Raw genomic sequence first — 24,000 nt, 5'->3', positions numbered from 1 at the left:
CTGAATGAGTAACTACTACTACTACTGAATGAGTAACTACTACTACTACTACTGAATGAGTAAATACTACTACTGAATGAGTAAATACTACTACTGAATGAGTAACTACTACTACTACTGAATGAGTAACTACTACTACTACTGAATGAGTAAATACTACTACTGAATGAGTAACTACTACTGAATGAGTTAATACTACTACTGAATGAGTAACTACTACTACTGAATGAGTAACTACTACTACTGAATAAATAACTACTACTACTGTATAAGTAACTACTACTGAATAAGTAACTACAACTGTATGAGTAACTACTACTACTGAATGAGTAAATACTACTACTGAATGAGTAACTACTACTGAATGAGTAACTACTACTACTGAATGAGTGACTACTACTACTGAATGAGTAACTACTACTACTGAATGAGTAACTACTACTACTGAATGAGTAACTACTACTGAATGAGTAAATACTACTACTGAATGAGTAAATACTACTACTGAATGAGTAAATACTACTACTGAATAAGTAACTACTACTACTGAATGAGTAAATACTACTACTGAATGAGTAACTACTACTGAATGAGTAAATACTACTACTGAATAAGTAACTACTACTACTGAATGAGTAACTACTACTGAATGAGTAACTACTACTACTGAATAAGTAACTACTACTACTGAATGAGTAAATACTACTACTGAATGAGTAAATACTACTACTGAATGAGTAACTACTACTGAATGAGTAAATACTACTACTGAATGAGTAAATACTACTACTGAATGAGTAACTACTACTACTGAATAAGTAACTACTACTACTGAATGAGTAAATACTACTACTGAATGAGTAAATACTACTACTGAATGAGTAACTACTACTACTACTGAATGAGTAACTACTACTGAATGAGTAAATACTACTACTGAATGAGTAAATACTACTACTGAATGAGTAACTACTACTGAATGAGTAAATACTACTACTGAATGAGTAAATACTACTACTCAATAAGTAACTACTACTACTGAATGAGTAACTACTACTACTACTACTGAAAAAGTAACTACAACTGTATGAGTAACTACTACTACTGAATGAGTAACTACTACTACTACTACTACTACTACTGAAAAAGTAACTACAACTGTATGAGTAACTACTACTACTGAATAAGTAACTACTACTGAATAAGTAACTACTACTTTTTTTAGTTCTTTCGTTAGTTATATAGTTCATTTAGTTTAGATATTCAATTTAATTGGATATTTAGTTGAAAATGTAGTGTCCCCTATCATGACGATGATGCGCAGACAAAGTCATGTGGCTTTAACTCAAGCTGTTGCTATGACGACGACCCCACGGTGTGAGACAGACGGGTCTTTATAACTCAAAAGAAAACAGTCGAGAGAAACACGATTTACATACGGCCGCTGCGCGGGCTTCAGTAAGCTAACTGGCAGACAATGCATTATGCAAATGTTTTAATTAATAGAATTTTAAATAAGCAATTAATTAGCCTTTCAAACTATTGAACGCAGCGCTGCATAAATCCAGGCAGATAAGTGGCGTAAGGCACAGCGCAGGAGACATGAAGTATTCATAGAACGGAAACATTTCAACTCGACTGCGGTCCAAACTTTTCTATTAGACCTGGAGAACTCATTAATATTCATGAGCTTTAATTAACCCATCGTCCTGTGTTTGCCAATCATGCGCTCCTGATGCCTTTAATGTGATAACGGTTAAAACGCTGCTCTCATATACGGTTCATGTTCATAATAACACTGGCAGCCATCTTTACAGTATCAGAGGACGGGGTTAGAGTGTGTTAGAGAAGATTTCTGCTCACACTACACACACAATAAATGGCATAGAATCACGCATAATTATGCAAATTGGGACACACAAGCAGCTTTATGAGGTTTTGACCGATGCTTGTGTGTGTCCATGAAGTTCATCAACAGGAAGAGCATCATTAATATCCCGAAGCATACGGTTTTAGATTATAATCTTAATCAGAAGACGACACGGCACAATTAGTTGCCTGTTTAGAAAGTCTTTCAATGTTTAAATTGCGTTGCCTTTGTGTTAACATGTTTGTTGTTATTGATTTTAACTTATTCTTAATTACCCTAAATGCTTTGTTTTATTTTTCCTCCTTTTGTAGCACTTTGAGATTTTCTTTCAAATGAAAAGTGCTTTATAAATAAAATGTATTATTATTAATTATGACATTATTTCTTATTAACAGGACTTGACGCACTACTTTATTGGGTTTCAAAGACTACAATCAGAGATCTCATCAAACAATATCAATACCTTTCATATTCTAAAAATAAACTAATAAAACAAAAAGGTACAAATAAAGTTCAATGACTGTGGGAACTTTACTAAGACAAAGATTCCTCATTCAAACCCTCCGGAATATATGATTAAGCGGAAGAATAAAAGCTGTATTATAAATGTGTTTATATGTGTGTGTGTGTGTGTGTGTTTAATATTTCACACTCGTAGTCACGCAGAACGACTCTATATCCATACCAGCGTTCATTTGGCATTAAAAGATTGTTTTATCAATTTAATTAAACACTAATTTTACACATATTGTCTTCCAATAATTCAAGCACTTTTCATAATTATGTCTGTTTTCCAGGATTTACTTTATCCACCTCACTGTATTTATGACAGTTGATATAGCTGAAATTATGACATTAAGTCACAATTATGAGATGAAAAGTTTAAATTATGACAGGTCTTATTTAGAAGATGAAAATGTAAATTATGACATTAAATTATAAATTATGACACAATAAGTCAAAATTGATCATATAAAAGTTGAAATTATAACATTAAATCACATTTATGAGATGAAATTATGTTATATTTATGAGATTAAGTCACAATTATGACTTACTAAATCGAAATTGTGACCTAAAATAATGTCGAAATTATGACGATGCCAAAAGACACATGGAGATGCAGTGATAATAACAGACTGGGTGTAAATTAGATAAACTCACACACACACACACACACACACACACACACACACACACACACACACACACACACACACAACATCCAAACACAATCACACCGCGCGCATTAACGCTGAGAAATTAATCATTCATGAGCACGGCGTTTGTACTCATGAATATTCATGAGCGGCGCTGTATATTTAATCCGCGCGATAAATAAATAGTGTGACGCGTCTCTCATCTGGAGTGAAACTGCCGTGCATTATTCAGGAGAATGACAAGCATCTCACACACACACACACACACACGCGTAGATTATTGAGGAGAATGATAAGGATAAACACCACACACACGCAGGTCGTTATGCCAATCCGCGAGTTAATGTAGTTCCTCCCTAGACACTTTACACACACATTATTCGACTTTTCACACTTTGTAGTTTATTACCTGTTGGGGAATACCAGCACACACACATACGCACGCACGCGCGCGCGCACACCGGACCCTGTCAGGGTATTTATGTTGCCCCGAGGGCAAACAGTTGATCTGGAGAAGACTAGCTCAGCTCAAGTTTGTGTTTTGCTCATAGTTCGCCGCGACACACATTAATAAAGCGATAAACTATTATTCCACATCAAGCGTGCGCGTTCACTGCCGAACAAACACATGAATATGCAAATCCGCGGCCGTTGAGTTTCTCTCGCGGCCGCGCGCGACACAAAGCGCGCTGAATCCGATAGCACCGCAGCTAACACACACACACATACACAACACTTCAGAAACACCACACACACACACCAGTATAACCCGAGTTCGCCAGTTAACCCACGCGCACGGCCGAACCGCGGGAATATGGGAATGTGCAGCACATGTGCGCGCGCCATTTCAAAAGATGAGTTTTGTACAGGACAAACAACTCTCACTGACCGACTCAAACATTCACAAACACACACACACACACACTGCCCATCGCGGTCGCAGAGGTTAGACCACCGGCGTGTGTGTCGGACTTTTGTTTACTTGAGGCGGATGGGAAATATGAATATGTAAAATGTAATAATTACCTGCAGTCGAGCGCTCATCTTGAGTCGTTGATCCTCCGTCCGCCATTTTGAATATTTAGTGTGAGAGTGAAACCCCGCCTACTGCTCACACACACACTGATTCACTGGCCCAAAACTTCACAACAGCCACATAATTCAATCATCTTATACGTTTTAATATGTAGTCTTATCATTTATTATTAATATGTTTAAATGTTAAAGTTCACAACACAAACGTCTTCCGGTAGCGTTAATCCTTACTGAACCATGGTTTCAAATAAAACCAAAACACATATTGCAAACAATGGTAATTACAAATTAACCATCGTTTTGCTACACTAACCATAGTTTTACCATGCCATGTGTGGTAAAACTGTGGTTATATATAATCAATTAGCCAAAAACCATGATTACACTTTTACTATAATAAAACCATGGTTACTACACCTTTACCATAATACAACCATGGTTACTACACTTATAATACAACCATGGTTACTACACCTTTACCATAATACAACCATGGTTACTACACTTATAATACAACCATGGTTACTACACTTATAATACAACCATGGTTACTACACTTATAATACAACCATGGTTACTACACCTTTACCATAATACAACCATGGTTACTACACTTATAATACAACCATGGTTACTACACTTATAATACAACCATGGTTACTACACTTATAATAAAACCATGGTAACTACACTTATAATAAAACCATGGTTACTACACCTTTACCATAATAAAACCATGGTTACTACACTTATAATACAACCATGGTTCCCTTTCGAGAGAGGTTCCTCGTATTACGTATGGGAAAAACTCCTTTTCTCGAGAATGTGAAGCAAAACTTTTAATAAAGGTATCTATGTAAAGCGCAGTGAGCTGCACGGCCATAGCCCAGCGCGAGGAGCGCTCTGATTGGCCGGGCTGCGGCAACTGCAGGAACCTATGGTGAGGCGGCTGAGAGGAACGAACCAATGGGGGGCGTTCCAGAAGCCCGCCGAAAAAGGTGCTTATATTTGCATACAGGAGGCTATATAAGACCCTAATTCGCCATAGGTGTCAGATTTTATCTCCTTCAGCGATACCTTCGCTGGTCTCCGGAAGAAGCACCGCCGTTGAAAAGGCACCAGCGGAACCTGCAGCTGAGGACGACGGACTCCCTCTCCGCCTTCTCTGCCGTTCCAGCTACGCCATCCGGCGTTATATATCCTTTAAACTGTGTCTATGTTGAGTGTTATATGTGTTTGTGTGTGTGTTGCCGCTGCAACGCCACTTCTAGAGCTTACAGGCTTGTTCTACTCGAGGACTCTCTCGTTCCGCCGCGTCGTTAAGCGCCGCGGAAAGACGGAGCTCTTCTCACTCTCCCTCTGCTCTCGTCCCGTCGCGCTGAATAGCGCCGCGGAAAGAGAGAATGTTAGAGGACATGAGCACACTCGAGCCGAAGCTCTCGTCACTATACCGTCGCGCTGAGGAGGCGCCGCGGACAGACGGAGTTTTTCCTCAGTCTTCCTCTTCTCTAGTTCAGTCGCTCTATCGCCGCGGACAGAGAATACTAGAGTGAATAAACAAACTCGAGCCGAAGCTCTCGCCGTGCTAGAAGCGCCGCGGACAGAGTTTTACCTCACGCTTCCAATTCTCTCGTCCTGTCGCTCTATCGCCGCGGACAGAGAATACTAGAGTGAATAAACTAACTCGAGCCGAAGCTCTCGCCGTGCTAGAAGCGCCGCGGACAGAGTTTTTCCTCACGCTTCCAATTCTCTCGTCCTGTCGCTCTATCGCCGCGGACAGAGAATACTAGAGTGAATAAACAAACTCGAGCCGAAGCTCTCGCCGTGCTCATTCTACCGCCGCCGTGCTGAAGCGCTGCGGACAGAGAATACTAGAGTAAGTTAGACGAGCGAGCTCGGGCTGTTGGGTATGTCAAGAACAATGTCGCTGCAGCGCGCGCTTACTGCCAAGGAAGTTGTAATGGCTGCCTTGTCATGATAGCGCGCGCGCCCCTTCCACAGCGCGTTGCTGACTAGAGCGCGGCTTACGTCATAGCACGCGCTCACTGTCAGAGCATAAGGGCGTCGGAAAATGGCTGCCAAGCTAAGCCCTTTTTTCACTCTATCACTTCCAGTCCCCTTTATTCAGGCGGCTGGAAAGGTTTTTACACTGTAGACAAAGTGTCCACTACACAGTGTGCACCCCTACATAAGCACTGTTAATTCAGCCTCACAAAATCACAAATAAATCCCGCCGCGGCCGGATTACACCATATAAAGTCAACTAGCCTTATTGCAGTCAACTAGCCTGTGGTCGAACACGCTTGTCTGCATGCGCGCTTTCAGTCTAGACTAGAGCATAACGGCATTGTGGAATGGCTCACATACCACCCGCACTTCCTTACATTCTCCCAGTTCCCTTAAGTTAAGTGACTGGAGATGAAATATTGCAGTCAACTAGCCTGTGTTAAACACGCTCGTCTGCACACTAATGCTGTGTGCGTTTACCCCTGTGGATTTGCTCACTGGTTTGCACCGTGGGTATTCTACGTAGGTTGTGCGCCACTGCACATTGTTTACACTACACACAAAAGAGCTTTCTATGTAGGAAATGTGCCCACTTTACAGTCTGCACTCCTGCACCCAAGCACTTTTCACAAAGTTCACTCTCGCACACACAATATAAATGTGAGGCGTGCGCCCACTGCAAAGCCTGCACCGCCAAAACTAACACTATCCCCACAGTGTTACAAGCAGTGTTACAGCACAAGCAACCCGGCTAACAGGCCCCTATTACTAAGCGGCCAGCCCCCGAATCTAATTCAACCCCTGGCTTTACGAGCCCAGGCCTGGCAGGCCATTCCTGGTATATAATATTGGGTGTTGAACATATAAAACGAGGTTCTCGCTACAGTTTTGCTCGCAGACCCCGCGATTCAAGCCGTGGTCGAGCCCTCTGTAAGAAGCAGTGTCAGTCACGTGCTTCTCGCTGAGGCATTGAAACTGTTAAAGGAGAGAGCGGCGGAAACAGTACACCCGACGCTAGCGAGTCAGGTTTTTACTGTCGCTAATTCCTCATGCCGAAAATGGGTGGCGGTCTCAGGCCCATTTTCCAGGCATCTGAACAAAGCACTTATGACACGCTCGTTTCAAGGTGCTGACGGTGAAACAAATCCTCGCGCACATTCGCCCCGGGGATTGGGTTTTCTCAATAGATCTGAAAAACACATACTTCACGTTACGATAACCCCCCACCCCCACTACAGGCCATTCTTGAGATTCGCCTTCGAGGGGCAGGCTTATCAGTACAGTCATTGTCATAGACTCAAGACTTACGGCATAAGAACCGTGCATGGCTAAGCATCTCCTTTTATGGGCAGAGCACAATCTGAGCTCCCTAAGGGCGGCTTACGTGCCAGGTATTCTGAATCAGGGTCCGGACATGTTATCCAGAGGACCCATGTCCCCAGGGGGATGGTCCCTTTACCCGCAAACAATTCAGCTCGCACAGCACACGCTGCCCAATATTTTTCTGCAAACGCAGGGATGCCCTGGCCCATGTTGGCCCAGACTCCCTCTATATGTTCCCTCCGATCGCGATCCAGCTGCAGCCTGTGCTTTTTAATAGCCCCACTTTGGAAGAACCGCACATGGTTCTCCATACTGTTTCAGCTGTCAGACACAGCCCCATGGCCTATTCCGCCAACGAAAGGGAAGATCTGGCATCCCAATCCCGAGCTGTGGGCCCTCCACGTATGGCCCATCAACGGTATCCGGGAACCTCTCTGACAAGTTATGAACACTATTTCGGAAGCTAGAGCCCCTGCTATCTGGCAGCTCTGCTTTGAAGTGGTCAGTGGTTTTCTAACCAATGTGCTACGCGAAACATCGACGCACACTCATACGAACTGGCGGAACCGCTCGCTTTCTCCAAGAGCTAATGGATGCGGGTCGTCCCCCCTCCATACTCGGGGTGTGTGTCTCCGCATAGCAGCTAGCCACGCTCCGATCGCGGCACATTCACTAGGGAAAAGTGATCTTATTGTGTGTTTTCTTAAAGGGGCCAGGAGATTCAGCCCGCCTTGCCCCTACCTCGGTCCCTATTTGGGACCTCGCCATGGTTTTGGAGGCCGTGAAGGGTTCCCCCTCCTAACCACTTCAGACCACGAGCTTGAAGCACATATCACTCAAAACCGTTTTTCTGCTGGCTGTGGCCTCGGTTAACCGAGTGGGTGGCTTACCTGCACTCTCCGTGAGCCCTTCCTGTCTTGAGTTTGGGTCCAGCAACTTCAAGGTTGTGCTCAAACCGAGGCATGGTTTTATGCTGAAAGTGCTATCAACCCCTTCAGTATGCAGGTCTTTGCACTGCTTAACCCGCGTCTCAGAGAGAATAAGACGCAAACCTATTCTGCCCAGTCAGAGCATTGAGATTGTATCTAGAGCGCTCCGCCCCCTTCAGGCAGTCGGATCAGCTCTTCATTGCTTCGGTGGCCGCACTAAAGTTTGTGCTGTCATGAAACAGTCTCTCACACTGGATAGTGGATGCAGTCCCACTAGCATATAGGTCCAGGACCTAACCTGTCCTACAGGCATTTAAGCCCACTCCTCTAGAGGCATGGCCTCATCTTGGGCTTGGTCGTGTGACATTTCTTTTGAAGATATCTGTGCGGCGGCAGGCTAGGCCTCTCCGTCCACTTTTATCAGATTCTACAAGTTGGAGGTTCCAGCTCTACAAGCAGGGCTTCTCTCCATCTAGGCTCTATCTTGACCCTGGCAAACAGATTGCCTTACATTTTGGCCTGTACACATTAGTCCTTAAGCACTATTCATTTATCATAAGATCCGACTATGTCCGATCAGCTGTTCAAACGAACCGACTCTTCCGGTTCTTCATTTCCCTTATAAGCCGCCTCTGTCGGTGTCTCGGGGGTTATTAACATGTGCTTTGGGTATACTGGGTCAGTCAGCACACACGGCGCTTTACATTGTGTTCCCATACGTAATACGAGGAACCTCTCTCGAAAGGGAACGTACTCGGTTACTTTCGTAACCTCGGTTCCCTGAGAGAGAGGAACGAGTATTACGTTCCGTGCCGTGTTTATGCTTCTCAGGTATCGCTTCAGTCGATCTTAAAACCTGACACCTATGGCGAATTAGGGTCTTATATAGCCTCCTGTATGCAAATATAAGCACCTTTTTCGGCGGGCTTCTGGAACGCCCCCCATTGGTTCGTTCCTCTCAGCCGCCTCACCATAGGTTCCTGCAGTTGCCGCAGCCCGGCCAATCAGAGCGCTCCTCGCGCTGGGCTATGGCCGTGCAGCTCACTGCGCTTTAAATAGATACCTTTATTAAAAGTTTTGCTTCACATTCTCGAGAAAAGGAGTTTTTCCCATACGTAATACGAGGAACCTCTCTCTCAGGGAACCGAGGTTACGAAAGTAACCGAGTACGTTACTACACTTATAATAAAACCATGGTTATTTTCCTAAGGGATAGATTCAAAGTTATCAGGTCCTCAAAACATTAGCACAAAACTTACGGAATTGACTGGTTTTCCTCCCTGAAATGTTTTAGTTTTAGCATTTTTTTATATGTTACTCGTCGGCTAATGTTTCCTTAAAGGCACAGTTCACCCCAAAATGAAAGTTCTATAATATATTAAAAGCAGATATTCTGAATGTTGTTGATAACCAGACGGCACCCATTGACTTCCTTCCCCTTGATTAGGCACCAACATTCGTTAAAATATCTTCTTTTGTGCTCAACAGAAAGTCAGGTTTAGAACAATTTGAAGTTTAGATTATAATTGTTTAATGTTTGAAGAGCTAAATGTACGTATAACCAAAAAAAATGTTTTTTTATTTTTGTCTTAATTGTTTCCAAACATCTAAACATTCTTAAAACAAGAAGTATTTACTAGACAAGCAAAAGTAATTGTCTTGTTTTGGGGGAAAATAACTCAAAATGAAGAGAGTTTTTGCTTAAAATAAGATAAATAATCTGCCAATGGGGTGAGAAAAATAATCTTGTTTTCTGTTTGAATTAAGATTAATTCTCTCACCCCATTGGCAGATTATTTATCTTATTTTAAGCAAAAACTCTCTTCATTTTGAGTTATTTTCCCCCAAAACAAGACAATTACTTTTACTCAGACAAAAGTCCAATTACACAAACGCTCGATTTCTTTAGTTAGTTGGGTTTTAAGGCCCAGTTCTCGACTGTCCTTCACAATAAACGTTTAATACTCAAGCGATCACAAATAAAACACTCTCTATGATGAAGACACTTCATAAATCATAAAGTTATTCATATCATGTAAACCAGGTGCCCTTTTTCCTTTGACGTTTCCCTTTCCTGTTATTGTTGCAGGCGGTAACGACTTCAGTGTGTTTAATGAGCCGCCGTGTGTTATTATCTTCACTGTATTGTTATTTTGGGGCCATTGCAGTTATCGGCCCAATACGAGATTCCTCGAAGGGTTTCCGCAGTGATGCCACCGTGATCAGATTCAAACAATTGCTTTATTTATTATTCCACATGTAAAAAACCACTGATGCCAGAAGCTTTATTTGTATAATCTGATGTAAAGGTGCTCTTAACTTTAGGTGTGTCTGGTTTTCGGAGTCATAAACCCTGAACACAAGAGGTCGTTTCCTTTTATAATGAATGAAGCATACACAGCTGTTTGTTTATATACAGTATAGACTGAAGGTCTGTCACTTCACTGCAAAAAATGCTCTTCTTACTTAGAAATGATGTCTTATTTCTAATCTAAATATCACTTATTTCTGATTGAAATCTGGTTTCTTGTTTCCGTCCCAATCAGAAATAAGATTATTTTTCTCACCCCATTGGCAGATCATTTCGCCTGTTTTAAGCAAAAACTCTCTTCATTTAGATTTTATTTTTAACAAAACAAGAAAAAATATCTCATGTGGTTTTACTGATCTAGTAAATGCATCTTGATTTAAGAATTGTGAGATATTTAGACTGGAAACAAGACAGAATGACTGAGGAAGAAGAGCATCTTTTGCAGCCTTCACACATTAAACACTCATTATATTAATTTTTATGTCCGTGTGACTTTGACTCCTCTTGTTTCCTCCAAGCGGAAAGAACTTCGTCGTCCTCCATTTCTTCGGCCAGCCGCGCTCTCGCCCTCTCCTTAATCTGAGCAATAAACGCAGATATCTCCTCATCTTCCTCCTCTTCTTTCCGACCTGATTTAGTCTCTTTGTTCTTCGCGGAGTAGCTCTGATAACTCTCCTCGTCCTCGTATCTAGCGTAAGATCTGTGATTAGTAGCTTCGCTTAATCCGTTATACGACGGCTCAACGTTAGACCTTCGATAGTTAAACTCTGGGCTGGGATCTCGGCCCAAATCCTGATGCCTGGAGGAAAATCTCGAAGCGAAGCTATATTCGTCTTCATCGGCTTCGACTGAGATTGAGCTTCTGCGACTCGGAAAGTCGATCTCCGAGGGTTCGTCTTCGTACGGCGGCTGAGAAAAGTCTCCATCGTAAGGCTTTGGTTTGCTCGGAGGAGGTCTGACGTTTTGGAGCCACTCGTCGACACTACTAGTGGCAGAAGTCGGAAGGTTAAGGATTCCCGAACGGCCGTAATCTCGTTTAGGTTTGGGCTTCTCAGGGACCAAATCCTCAAACCCATTGGTCTTCCCAAGATCGTCGTCATCATCCTCCTCCTTAGTTTTTTTCTTCTTGTATAACGTACTGCGCTTGTTGTCCTCTGCGATCTTCTTCACCTCGTAGGACGCCATCTTGCCCCGCATCTCAGATTTGATCTCCTTCTCCATGTTGTCCAATTTGTGGAGGTTCACCTGATCTTGGAAGAGGCTGTAAAGTGGCACGCTGGTTGTCGTAATCTTACTTCTACGCGAGCCCAATCCGGACACTGAGGAGAGATTAGAAGCTCCTCCGGAAGAAAGCACGGATTCGGCTCTTCCGCCAAGCCGGACGGATTCGGGTCTTCCGCCAAACCGGACGGATTCGGCTCTTCCACCAAGCTGGACAGATTCGGGTCTTCCTCCAAATCGGACGGATTCGGCTCGACTTTGGGATTGCATTGAAGACGTGGATCCGCTCAGCATTGAGGCTTTATCGTCGTCTACGCCACGTCCCAAACTAAACACGGATCCGGCTCTGGAAGGAGCGAGACTCATCATCTCGGTTTGCTTTTGCATGAGAGTCTCATTGACCACGTTGGCGATCCAGTTTTGGATGTTGGCGAGGTTTACCATAGGCTCGCCGTTTGGCCCGATGACCGGAGCGGGAGCTATCGGAGACTCTTGTGGAACAATTTGGGATCGCGAGCTACGCCCCGAAAGGACGGATGAACGTCCGCTCAACACGGACATGTTATCGTCTCCGGATGGAAAGGCTCCGGCGCAGAAAGCGGATAGCGGGATGCTACTCGAATCGCTCTCGGCCTCCCATCCGCACACCGATTGACTTTCCTCAAGAGTTTTCCGGGTTCGTTCCAAAAGCTCCTCTCTCCGCTGCCGTCTCTTGATCGTCGCCGTATCCTCCGCTCGACTCATCTCCAGAATTTCGTCTTTATCCTCTTCTCCGCCGTACTTCTTCTGCTGCTTGAGTTTCCAGGTCTGATAGGCCGTTAAGTTTGGTGTGGGCGCCGGCGCGCTCGTCTCAGTCTCCACTTGCTCTCCGCTCTCGTCCTTCTTGTTCCATCCAAATTGAATCCGCTTAACCTTCCATCTCTCCAGAGGTGTTAGGTTCTCCTTGTTCTTTTTGCAGAAGTTGTACATTGAGCTGCTATCAGAAAGCATACTCTCGACGTCGTCGTCGATTTTCTTCTGGCTTGCCTCGCTGCTTGTGTCCTCGTCCGCCTCTTTGAGCCGATATCGTGCGGCCGCTTGCTCCTCGATCTCCTTTAGACGTTGCTTCCAAAGATCGGCGTAACTACTACAGCTAGTCGTGGATCCTGAATCGGAAGCGGGTCGATTAGGACGGCGTCGGATTCGCTCCCTCACAATTTGCACATCTTCGCTAGTCACGCTCTCCAAGTCTTCCGGCGTTTTCTCGACATCCTCGCCTTCGCACATTAGCTGGGCTTCCCACCAGTCCTCGTTCTGGTACTTCTCGTTGCGCTTTTGCCACTCCCTTATCATGCCATCCACATCCCCATCTTCATCATCAATGTCTTTTCCGGGAAGCGTCGGATCGTTTGCGTTCCCATCCAGCTCGGGTTTCTTCGGGCCGGAGATAAGCCCAACTCTTAGCGCGCCGGCGGAAGAAGCCACACTACTCATAACGGATCCGACATCTTCCTCCTCGTCCATCATTATAGACTCGGCTTTAACTCCAAACAGGCTTCCCTCCTCTTGGAGACGAGCGCGGATGTCAATCACCGAACACTGGCTGAGGGTTTCATCATCGTCTTCATCTCGCTCCTCCATTAGAGTCTCGTTGAGCTGCCGCAGTTGCTTAATAAAGCCTTCGTTTGGATTAATGGCACGTTTCTTCCTGATCTCCAGAAGCGCCTCCATGATGCTCATATTCTGGAAGATCATCAGGTAAGCAGCGACGAGGACGGCTGACCGGCTCACGCCCATCATTGAGTCCACAAGCACCTTCCCTACATGAAGGGGGACACAAAAAAATCATCATATTGTGCACTTTCATCAGATCTGAATTTAAAATGCATTGTAAATTGCAGAGCTATGGAGAAGGTTAGTATGTCAGAAAATCTGAACATATGGAGCTGGTTAAGTGACGCAAACTGTATTTGTTTACAAATCATGGATTATGGTTTTAAAAAACAACAATGAAAAATGCTTGCTGTTTGACTGCCTCTAGGGGTCATTTCTGTTGGTGCGTATGTTGTGGTTTTGCCAATGGGACCCGGGTTAGTAAGTTGTCATGTTAAGTCTCCAACAGGACCTGCCACCAATGAATTTCTCTGGTCGTTGGCTCATTTATATTAATGAAGTCATGTGACTGTGCTCTGGATTTGACCTTATTAATATACATGAGCCACGCCTTCATAACTTCTCTTCCAGAGCCCGATGTCAGGAACAAATGAAGAGACTGACTACTCAGAAAAAACTACTTCTTTAAAAGGGGAGAGAAATTAAAATATGATAAATAGATACAGTTTTATGATGAATAGATGCACTTTTATGATGAATAGATGCACTTTTATGATGAATAGATGCACTTTTATGATAAATAGATGCACTTTTATGACGTTTAGAAGCACTTTTATGATAGATAGATGCACTTTTATGATAAATAGATGCACTTTTATGATGAATAGATGCACTTTTATGATGATAGATGCTCTTTTATGACGTTTAGATGCACTTTTATGATGATAGATGCACTTTTATGATGGATAGATGCACTTTTATGATAAATAGATACAGTTTTATGATGGATAGATGCACTTTTATGATAGAAGGAAGCACTTTAATAGGCTTCACACTCAATGGACCCGTCACTGCCGTTATAAATCTTGTAAGAGGACATGTTCGTCTGAGAGAAGAATGTCACACACACCTAGGATGAGCGGAGGGAGAGGAAATCATGGGGTCATTTTTTTATTTTTGGGTGAACTATCCCTCTAACCTCTAAATTAGAGTCCATTATGTTATATTGATAGTTCAGCCAAAACCGTAACGTCTCGTCATTCACTCAGACGTTAAAGGTTCTTCATGGAACTAATGATGAATAAAGAGCGTTTATAGAGTCTGATCATAGTTTCTGACCCTCACGGGTTCAGATTCTGAAGAGGTTCTTCTCTATCTGTGTCGCTGAGTCTAAAAATAAGTGAGTGAGACACGACAGAGTCCAGGCCGGTGAGTTAATCTGGTTTATCTGACACAGGAACAGCACGTTACTACTCTCACACACCGCAGAAAATACTTTCTTACGCTAAATAATCTGCCAATGGGGTGAGGAGAATAATCTTGTTTTCTGTTTGAATTAAGATTATTTTTCTCACCCCATTGGCAGATTATTTATCTTATTTTAAGCAAAAACTCTCTTCATTTAGAGTTATTTTTCCCAAAACAAGACAATTACTTTTGCTTGTCTAGTAAATGTTTTTTAATGTAAGATTTTTCAGATATTTTGACTAGAAACAAGACAAAAATACTGAGTAAGAAGAGCATTTTCTGCAGTGCACGCTTTGATTTTTAGTCTTGTGCAAATATTTTTTTACGCATTTAACCAAACAATAAAATAAACCCTTTTACTCTCCGACAGAATAATCAGTAAAAAGGCCATTTGGTGACCTCACCCCTGTGTGTGAGCAAAGCGTCGTCCAGAAACTCAGCACACGAGCGGAAGTAAGGAGCGATGTCTGCCTCTGGGAAATCGTCCACCTCGATGCCCATATAGCCGATGTTCATGCCCTGGTAAAACAGCTCTCCGGTGTACACTCCGGTGCCGTGACCCGCGTTCACAATGTGTGTGATGCCGAGGCGCTTCAGACGGGCTTTATTCACCGCCACCGACCTACAGCACACAACATGTCAGACTCATCAGGGAACGGCTGCTTCTGTCGTGAAGTCTATAAAAGGGCATTATGATGTATAGATGCACTTTTATGATGGATGGATGAATGAAAGGCTGATGTGTGTCTCACTTCTCTGCGATGTAGACGTTGGGCCAGACTTCATCCACGGGGTTGAAGGGACTCTCCAGCCGGTCCTGGACGAGCGCTCTCTGGATGTCCAGAACACAGGGCGTGTTGTATGGGCTGCGGTCGTCCATCATGTCCTTCACGCGGTTGTACAGGTCCTCCACCATCAGCTGATCCGCCGACTCCATCAGGCTCTCAGGGGCCGCCGGGGAACGGGTCTCTCTGCACTTCAGCTCTGAGGACACACAGATCATCAACAACTCACACAACTACAGGAATGTTCATAACATGAATGTTTGTTCAGAGCTATCTGGCCTTTAATAATGTTACCACAAACACATCAGATCAGGCATAACATTATGACAGGAATAACACTGATGATCTCTCCATCTCCTGTTAGTGGGTGGGATATATTAGGCAGCAAGTGAACATTTAGTCCTCAGAGTTGATGTGTGTGAAGCAGGAGAAATGGGCAAGCGTAAGGATTTGAGCGAGTTTGGCCAGATTGTGACGGCTAGACGACTGGGTCAGAGCATCTCCCGAACTGCAGCTCAAGTGGGCTGTTCCCGGTCTGCAGTGGTCAGTATCTATAAAGTGGCTATGCCGCCCCAAACGCCTCAAACTGAGCTGCTCTGTGTATTCTGACAGCTTTCTATCATTAACTTCTGGAGCAGTTTGAGCTCCAGTAGCTCGTCTGTTTGATCGGACCCCACGGGCCAGCCTTCTTAATGTGAGAATGTTTCGATATTTTAGAAGAGCAAGTATTGCAGTGTGAGTTCTAGAGCTGGACCGACACCAGCAATCACTGTATGAACTAATGATGAGAATCTGAATGTGATGAGGTTTGCCTCATTGGTTCTGATTTCTTTTCCTGTTTATTTCTGTCAGTGAAGCTTTGAAACAAAAAGTGCAGTGGAACTCAAACTGGCGTGACTCTTGAGAGCGGATGCTCTTTAACCAGCCTCTCTCTGCGGTGTTATTCTGGAGGTTTTCTGCTAATCGAGCTCTATCTGCAGACCTTCACTGATGATCTTTAGCCTCTCTGAGGTGTTATTCTGGAGGTTTTCTGCTAATCGAGCTCTATCTGCAGACCTTCACTGATGATCTTTAGCCTCTCTGTGGTGTTATTCTGGAGGTTTTCTGCTAATCGAGCTCTATCTGCAGACCTTCACTGATGATCTTTAGCCTCTCTGTGGTGTTATTCTGGAGGTTTTCTGCTAATCGAGCTCTATCTGCAGACCTTCACTGATGATCTTTAGCCTCTCTGAGGTGTTATTCTGGAGGTTTTCTGCTAATCGAGCTCTATCTGCAGACCTTCACTGATGATCTTTAGCCTCTCTGTGGTGTTATTCTGGAGGTTTTCTGCTAATCGAGCTCTATCTGCAGACCTTCACTGATGATCTTTAGCCTCTCTGTGGTGTTATTCTGGAGGTTTTCTGCTAATCGAGCTCTATCTGCAGACCTTCACTGATGATCTTTAGCCTCTCTGTGGTGTTATTCTGGAGGTTTTCTGCTAATCGAGCTCTATCTGCAGACCTTCACTGATGATCTTTAGCCTCTCTGAGGTGTTATTCTGGAGGTTTTCTGCTAATCGAGCTCTATCTGCAGACCTTCACTGATGATCTTTAGCCTCTCTGAGGTGTTATTCTGGAGGTTTTCTGCTAATCGAGCTCTATCTGCAGACCTTCACTGATGATCTTTAGCCTCTCTGTGGTGTTATTCTGGAGGTTTTCTGCTAATCGAGCTCTATCTGCAGACCTTCACTGATGATCTTTAGCCTCTCTGTGGTGTTATTCTGGAGGTTTTCTGCTAATCGAGCTCTATCTGCAGACCTTCACTGATGATCTTTAGCCTCTCTGTGGTGTTATTCTGGAGGTTTTCTGCTAATCGAGCTCTATCTGCAGACCTTCACTGATGATCTTTAGCCTCTCTGAGGTGTTATTCTGGAGGTTTTCTGCTAATCGAGCTCTATCTGCAGACCTTCACTGATGATCTTTAGCCTCTCTGTGGTGTTATTCTGGAGGTTTTCTGCTAATCGAGCTCTATCTGCAGACCTTCACTGATGATCTTTAGCCTCTCTGTGGTGTTATTCTGGAGGTTTTCTGCTAATCGAGCTCTATCTGCAGACCTTCACTGATGATCTTTAGCCTCTCTGTGGTGTTATTCTGGAGGTTTTCTGCTAATCGAGCTCTATCTGCAGACCTTCACTGATGATCTTTAGCCTCTCTGTGGTGTTATTCTGGAGGTTTTCTGCTAATCGAGCTCTATCTGCAGACCTTCACTGATGATCTTTAGTCTCTCTGTGGTGTTATTCTGGAGGTTTTCTGCTAATCGAGCTCTATCTGCAGACCTTCACTGATGATCTTTAGCCTCTCTGTGGTGTTATTCTGGAGGTTTTCTGCTAATCGAGCTCTATCTGCAGACCTTCACTGATGATCTTTAGTCTCTCTGTGGTGTTATTCTGGAGGTTTTCTGCTAATCGAGCTCTATCTGCAGACCTTCACTGATGATCTTTAGTCTCTCTGTGGTGTTATTCTGGAGGTTTTCTGCTAATCGAGCTCTATCTGCAGACCTTCACTGATGATCTTTAGTCTCTCTGTGGTGTTATTCTGGAGGTTTTCTGCTAATCGAGCTCTATCTGCAGACCTTCACTGATGATCGTTAGTCTCTCTGCGGTGTTATTCTGGAGGTTTTCTGCTAATCGAGCTCTATCTGCAGACCTTCACTGATGATCTTTAGCCTCTCTGTGGTGTTATTCTGGAGGTTTTCTGCTAATCGAGCTCTATCTGCAGACCTTCACTGATGATCTTTAGCCTCTCTGTGGTGTTATTCTGGAGGTTTTCTGCTAATCGAGCTCTATCTGCAGACCTTCACTGATGATCTTTAGCCTCTCTGTGGTGTTATTCTGGAGGTTTTCTGCTAATCGAGCTCTATCTGCAGACCTTCACTGATGATCTTTAGCCTCTCTGTGGTGTTATTCTGGAGGTTTTCTGCTAATCGAGCTCTATCTGCAGACCTTCACTGATGATCTTTAGCCTCTCTGTGGTGTTATTCTGGAGGTTTTCTGCTAATCGAGCTCTATCTGCAGACCTTCACTGATGATCTTTAGTCTCTCTGTGGTGTTATTCTGGAGGTTTTCTGCTAATCGAGCTCTATCTGCAGACCTTCACTGATGATCTTTAGTCTCTCTGTGGTGTTATTCTGGAGGTTTTCTGCTAATCGAGCTCTATCTGCAGACCTTCACTGATGATCTTTAGTCTCTCTGTGGTGTTATTCTGGAGGTTTTCTGCTAATCGAGCTCTATCTGCAGACCTTCACTGATGATCTTTAGCCTCTCTGTGGTGTTATTCTGGAGGTTTTCTGCTAATCGAGCTCTATCTGCAGACCTTCACTGATGATCTTTAGTCTCTCTGTGGTGTTATTCTGGAGGTTTTCTGCTAATCGAGCTCTATCTGCAGACCTTCACTGATGATCTTTAGCCTCTCTGTGGTGTTATTCTGGAGGTTTTCTGCTAATCGAGCTCTATCTGCAGACCTTCACTGATGATCTTTAGCCTCTCTGTGGTGTTATTCTGGAGGTTTTCTGCTAATCGAGCTCTATCTGCAGACCTTCACTGATGATCTTTAGTCTCTCTGTGGTGTTATTCTGGAGGTTTTCTGCTAATCGAGCTCTATCTGCAGACCTTCACTGATGATCTTTAACCTCTCTCTGTGGTGTTATTCTGGAGGTTTTCTGCTAATCGAGCTCTATCTGCAGACCTTCACTGATGATCTTTAGTCTCTCTGCGGTGTTATTCTGGAGGTTTTCTGCTAATCGAGCTCTATCTGCAGACCTTCACTGATGATCTTTAGCCTCTCTGTGGTGTTATTCTGGAGGTTTTCTGCTAATCGAGCTCTATCTGCAGACCTTCACTGATGATCTTTAGCCTCTCTGTGGTGTTATTCTGGAGGTTTTCTGCTAATCGAGCTCTATCTGCAGACCTTCACTGATGATCTTTAGCCTCTCTGCGGTGTTATTCTGGAGGTTTTCTGCTAATCGAGCTCTATCTGCAGACCTTCACTGATGATCTTTAGTCTCTCTGCGGTGTTATTCTGGAGGTTTTCTGCTAATCGAGCTCTATCTGCAGACCTTCACTGATGATCTTTAGTCTCTCTGTGGTGTTATTCTGGAGGTTTTCTGCTAATCGAGCTCTATCTGCAGACCTTCACTGATGATCTTTAGTCTCTCTGTGGTGTTATTCTGGAGGTTTTCTGCTAATCGAGCTCTATCTGCAGACCTTCACTGATGATCTTTAGCCTCTCTGTGGTGTTATTCTGGAGGTTTTCTGCTAATCGAGCTCTATCTGCAGACCTTCACTGATGATCTTTAGTCTCTCTGTGGTGTTATTCTGGAGGTTTTCTGCTAATCGAGCTCTATCTGCAGACCTTCACTGATGATCTTTAGCCTCTCTGTGGTGTTATTCTGGAGGTTTTCTGCTAATCGAGCTCTATCTGCAGACCTTCACTGATGATCTTTAGTCTCTCTGTGGTGTTATTCTGGAGGTTTTCTGCTAATCGAGCTCTATCTGCAGACCTTCACTGATGATCTTTAGTCTCTCTGTGGTGTTATTCTGGAGGTTTTCTGCTAATCGAGCTCTATCTGCAGACCTTCACTGATGATCTTTAGCCTCTCTGTGGTGTTATTCTGGAGGTTTTCTGCTAATCGAGCTCTATCTGCAGACCTTCACTGATGATCTTTAGCCTCTCTGTGGTGTTATTCTGGAGGTTTTCTGCTAATCGAGCTCTATCTGCAGACCTTCACTGATGATCTTTAGTCTCTCTGCGGTGTTATTCTGGAGGTTTTCTGCTAATCGAGCTCTATCTGCAGACCTTCACTGATGATCGTTAGCCTCTCTGTGGTGTTATTCTGGAGGTTTTCTGCTAATCGAGCTCTATCTGCAGACCTTCACTGATGATCTTTAGTCTCTCTGTGGTGTTATTCTGGAGGTTTTCTGCTAATCGAGCTCTATCTGCAGACCTTCACTGATGATCTTTAGTCTCTCTGCGGTGTTATTCTGGAGGTTTTCTGCTAATCGAGCTCTATCTGCAGACCTTCACTGATGATCTTTAGCCTCTCTGTGGTGTTATTCTGGAGGTTTTCTGCTAATCGAGCTCTATCTGCAGACCTTCACTGATGATCTTTAGTCTCTCTGTGGTGTTATTCTGGAGGTTTTCTGCTAATCGAGCTCTATCTGCAGACCTTCACTGATGATCTTTAGTCTCTCTGTGGTGTTATTCTGGAGGTTTTCTGCTAATCGAGCTCTATCTGCAGACCTTCACTGATGATCTTTAGCCTCTCTGTGGTGTTATTCTGGAGGTTTTCTGCTAATCGAGCTCTATCTGCAGACCTTCACTGATGATCTTTAGCCTCTCTGTGGTGTTATTCTGGAGGTTTTCTGCTAATCGAGCTCTATCTGCAGACCTTCACTGATGATCTTTAGTCTCTCTGTGGTGTTATTCTGGAGGTTTTCTGCTAATCGAGCTCTATCTGCAGACCTTCACTGATGATCTTTAGTCTCTCTGTGGTGTTATTCTGGAGGTTTTCTGCTAATCGAGCTCTATCTGCAGACCTTCACTGATGATCTTTAGTCTCTCTGTGGTGTTATTCTGGAGGTTTTCTGCTAATCGAGCTCTATCTGCAGACCTTCACTGATGATCTTTAGTCTCTCTGCGGTGTTATTCTGGAGGTTTTCTGCTAATCGAGCTCTATCTGCAGACCTTCACTGATGATCTTTAGTCTCTCTGCGGTGTTATTCTGGAGGTTTTCTGCTAATCGAGCTCTATCTGCAGACCTTCACTGATGATCTTTAGCCTCTCTGCGGTGTTATTCTGGAGGTTTTCTGCTAATCGAGCTCTATCTGCAGACCTTCACTGATGATCTTTAGCCTCTCTGTGGTGTTATTCTGGAGGTTTTCTGCTAATCGAGCTCTATCTGCAGACCTTCACTGATGATCTTTAGCCTCTCTGTGGTGTTATTCTGGAGGTTTTCTGCTAATCGAGCTCTATCTGCAGACCTTCACTGATGATCTTTAGCCTCTCTGTGGTGTTATTCTGGAGGTTTTCTGCTAATCGAGCTCTATCTGCAGACCTTCACTGATGATCTTTAGCCTCTCTGTGGTGTTATTCTGGAGGTTTTCTGCTAATCGAGCTCTATCTGCAGACCTTCACTGATGATCTTTAGTCTCTCTGTGGTGTTATTCTGGAGGTTTTCTGCTAATCGAGCTCTATCTGCAGACCTTCACTGATGATCTTTAGCCTCTCTGTGGTGTTATTCTGGAGGTTTTCTGCTAATCGAGCTCTATCTGCAGACCTTCACTGATGATCTTTAGTCTCTCTGCGGTGTTATTCTGGAGGTTTTCTGCTAATCGAGCTCTATCTGCAGACCTTCACTGATGATCTTCTTGGCAGCGATGGCCGAGGAAAGATGGATCGGCTCCATGAAGATGCTTTCTGCTTCTGAGCCCGAGATCGTGGAGAAGCGGTCGGACATCGTGGAGAAGCGGTCGGACATCGTGGAGAAGCGGTCGGACATCGTGGAGAAGCTGCGTGAGATTAAACACACACACATGACCTCAGGCTATAGAACGTGTGTATCTGACATTAGTTAATTTAGGGTTAGTTCTGCCGTTGATTACTTACCCTCAGGTCGTTGCACTGCAAAAAAATGCCTTTTCTACTGAGAATTATTGTCTTAAAATATCTAAAAATTCTTACATTAAGAAACATTTACTAGGCAAGTAAAAAATATTGTCTTGTTTTGGGAAAATAATAAATAATTCAAATTTAAGAGAGTTTTTGCTTAAAGGAACACTCCACTTTTTTTTGAAAATGGGCTCATTTTCCGAGTCCCTTAGAGTTGAACAGTTGAGTTTTACCGTTTTTGTACCGGTGGCACTTTTAGCGTAGCTTAGCATACATCATTGAATCAGATTAGACCATTAGCATCGCTCTCAAAAATGACCAAAGACTTTTTCTGACTCTTCTAGAGTTAAAAATTGCAATTATTTTGTATTTTTTTAGACCGATATTTCCCATTCCTGCGTAATAATCCCGGAGCTTTGCGTCCGTCCCATGGGTGCAGCGGCGCGATGATATTACAGGCAAACTTCCGTCAGCATCACCTGCTCGCACCGAGAGCGCCGCCACCATGCGGACGTTGATGATTCAGAAGATATTCACTTTGGTGCAGATCTTGAACCAGATCTATCTGAACCGGAATAAGAGTTAAACTGAAGATGAGCAACTTTCAGTTTCCATTGGCCTTAGTACACGATTTAACTATTGAAGATTCAAGCTTTAAATATTTGGAAAATATTTCAAAATATTAAAAATATTAAGATACTATATATTGAAAGTCTTTGGTGGTCATTTTTGAGAGCGATGCTAATGGTCTAATCTGATTCAATGATGTATGCTAAGCTACGCTAAAGTGCCACCGCCAGATAGAAAGATCAGCCGAATGGATTAAAAAACGGTAAAACTCAACAGTTTAACTCTAAGGGACTCGGAAAATGAGCCTATTTAAAAAAAAAAAAGTGGAGTGTTCCTTTAAAATAAGATAAATAATCTGCCAATGGGGTGAGTAAAATAATCTTGTTTTCTGTTTGAATTAACATCCTATTGGCAGATTATTTATCTTATTTAAAGCTCCCCTGTGAGATATTCCCCCATCTAGCGGTGTAAAGGTTTATGACCATCCAGTGAATATTAGTTTCTGTTCCTCTCAATTCTGATTTCGTTTTAACTCCTACGGTGGCTGATTTAGTCCAAGATTAACACGGCTTCTAGTTCGACCTCGTCCATGAGTGCCATCGAGTGTTAAAACGCGAAAGGCGAAGCTTGAATTTACGGGTATGTCCCTCTTTGGCTACTGTACTTTCAAGATGGAGGAGCAACATGGCGGCCGCCATCGAACCCCTCACCCGTATGTGTTTCCAACGGCAGATTATAAACTTACCAGAATACTTTATTACTTGAAAGAAGTAAATATAAATTAATGAGCACATATATTTTTGAAAGAACTAAGTGTTTTTAGCGAAGAATAAACTAAAAAAGTTACACAGTGTAGCTTTAAGCAAAAACTCTCTTCATTTTGAGTTATTTTCCCCAAAACAAGACAAAAATACGTATATATAAAAAAGAAGAGCATTTTTTTGCAGTGTGGCCAGCCGTCAGACCTCCGCTCATCTTCACACACAGATGAAGATATTAGTGTTGAAATCAGTGAATCACTGACTCATAACGGTTCGAATCATGAGTCGATTCACTGACTCATAACGGTTCGAATCATGAGTCGA

The 24,000-nt window shown here is 43.4% G+C and overlaps 2 protein-coding genes across 4 annotated transcripts in view; both read right to left on the bottom strand.

The window, feature by feature from the left end:
* The window catches only part of pou2f1a (POU class 2 homeobox 1a), a 43,782-nt gene extending 39,628 nt beyond the window's left edge, over nt 1–4,154 (bottom strand). The window contains exon 1 of the mRNA XM_067442337.1: nt 4,057–4,154. Within this exon, the coding sequence (XP_067298438.1) occupies nt 4,057–4,102 (46 nt within the window). The 5' untranslated portion in view covers nt 4,103–4,154. The remainder of the gene's footprint in view (nt 1–4,056) is intronic.
* A 6,057-nt stretch (nt 4,155–10,211) lies between these two features.
* The window catches only part of dusp27 (dual specificity phosphatase 27), an 18,606-nt gene continuing 4,817 nt past the window's right edge, over nt 10,212–24,000 (bottom strand). For 2 of the 3 annotated variants that reach the window (XM_067442346.1, XM_067442347.1), the window contains exons 3-6: nt 22,088–22,245; nt 15,669–15,900; nt 15,321–15,538; nt 10,212–13,655 (exon numbers count right to left, since the gene is read on the bottom strand). In XM_067442346.1, coding sequence (XP_067298447.1) covers nt 11,107–13,655; nt 15,321–15,538; nt 15,669–15,900; nt 22,088–22,245 — 3,157 coding nt within the window. In that variant the 3' untranslated portion in view covers nt 10,212–11,106. The remainder of the gene's footprint in view (nt 13,656–15,320; nt 15,539–15,668; nt 15,901–22,087; nt 22,246–24,000) is intronic. The other variant, XM_067442348.1, reaches the window with a different exon arrangement.

Source organism: Pseudorasbora parva, chromosome 4, assembly GCF_024679245.1.
Source record: "Pseudorasbora parva isolate DD20220531a chromosome 4, ASM2467924v1, whole genome shotgun sequence".
NCBI lineage: Eukaryota > Metazoa > Chordata > Actinopteri > Cypriniformes > Gobionidae > Pseudorasbora > Pseudorasbora parva.
The sequence above is the reverse complement of the archived record's forward strand: the minus strand, read 5'-3'. Positions and strand labels throughout refer to the sequence as shown.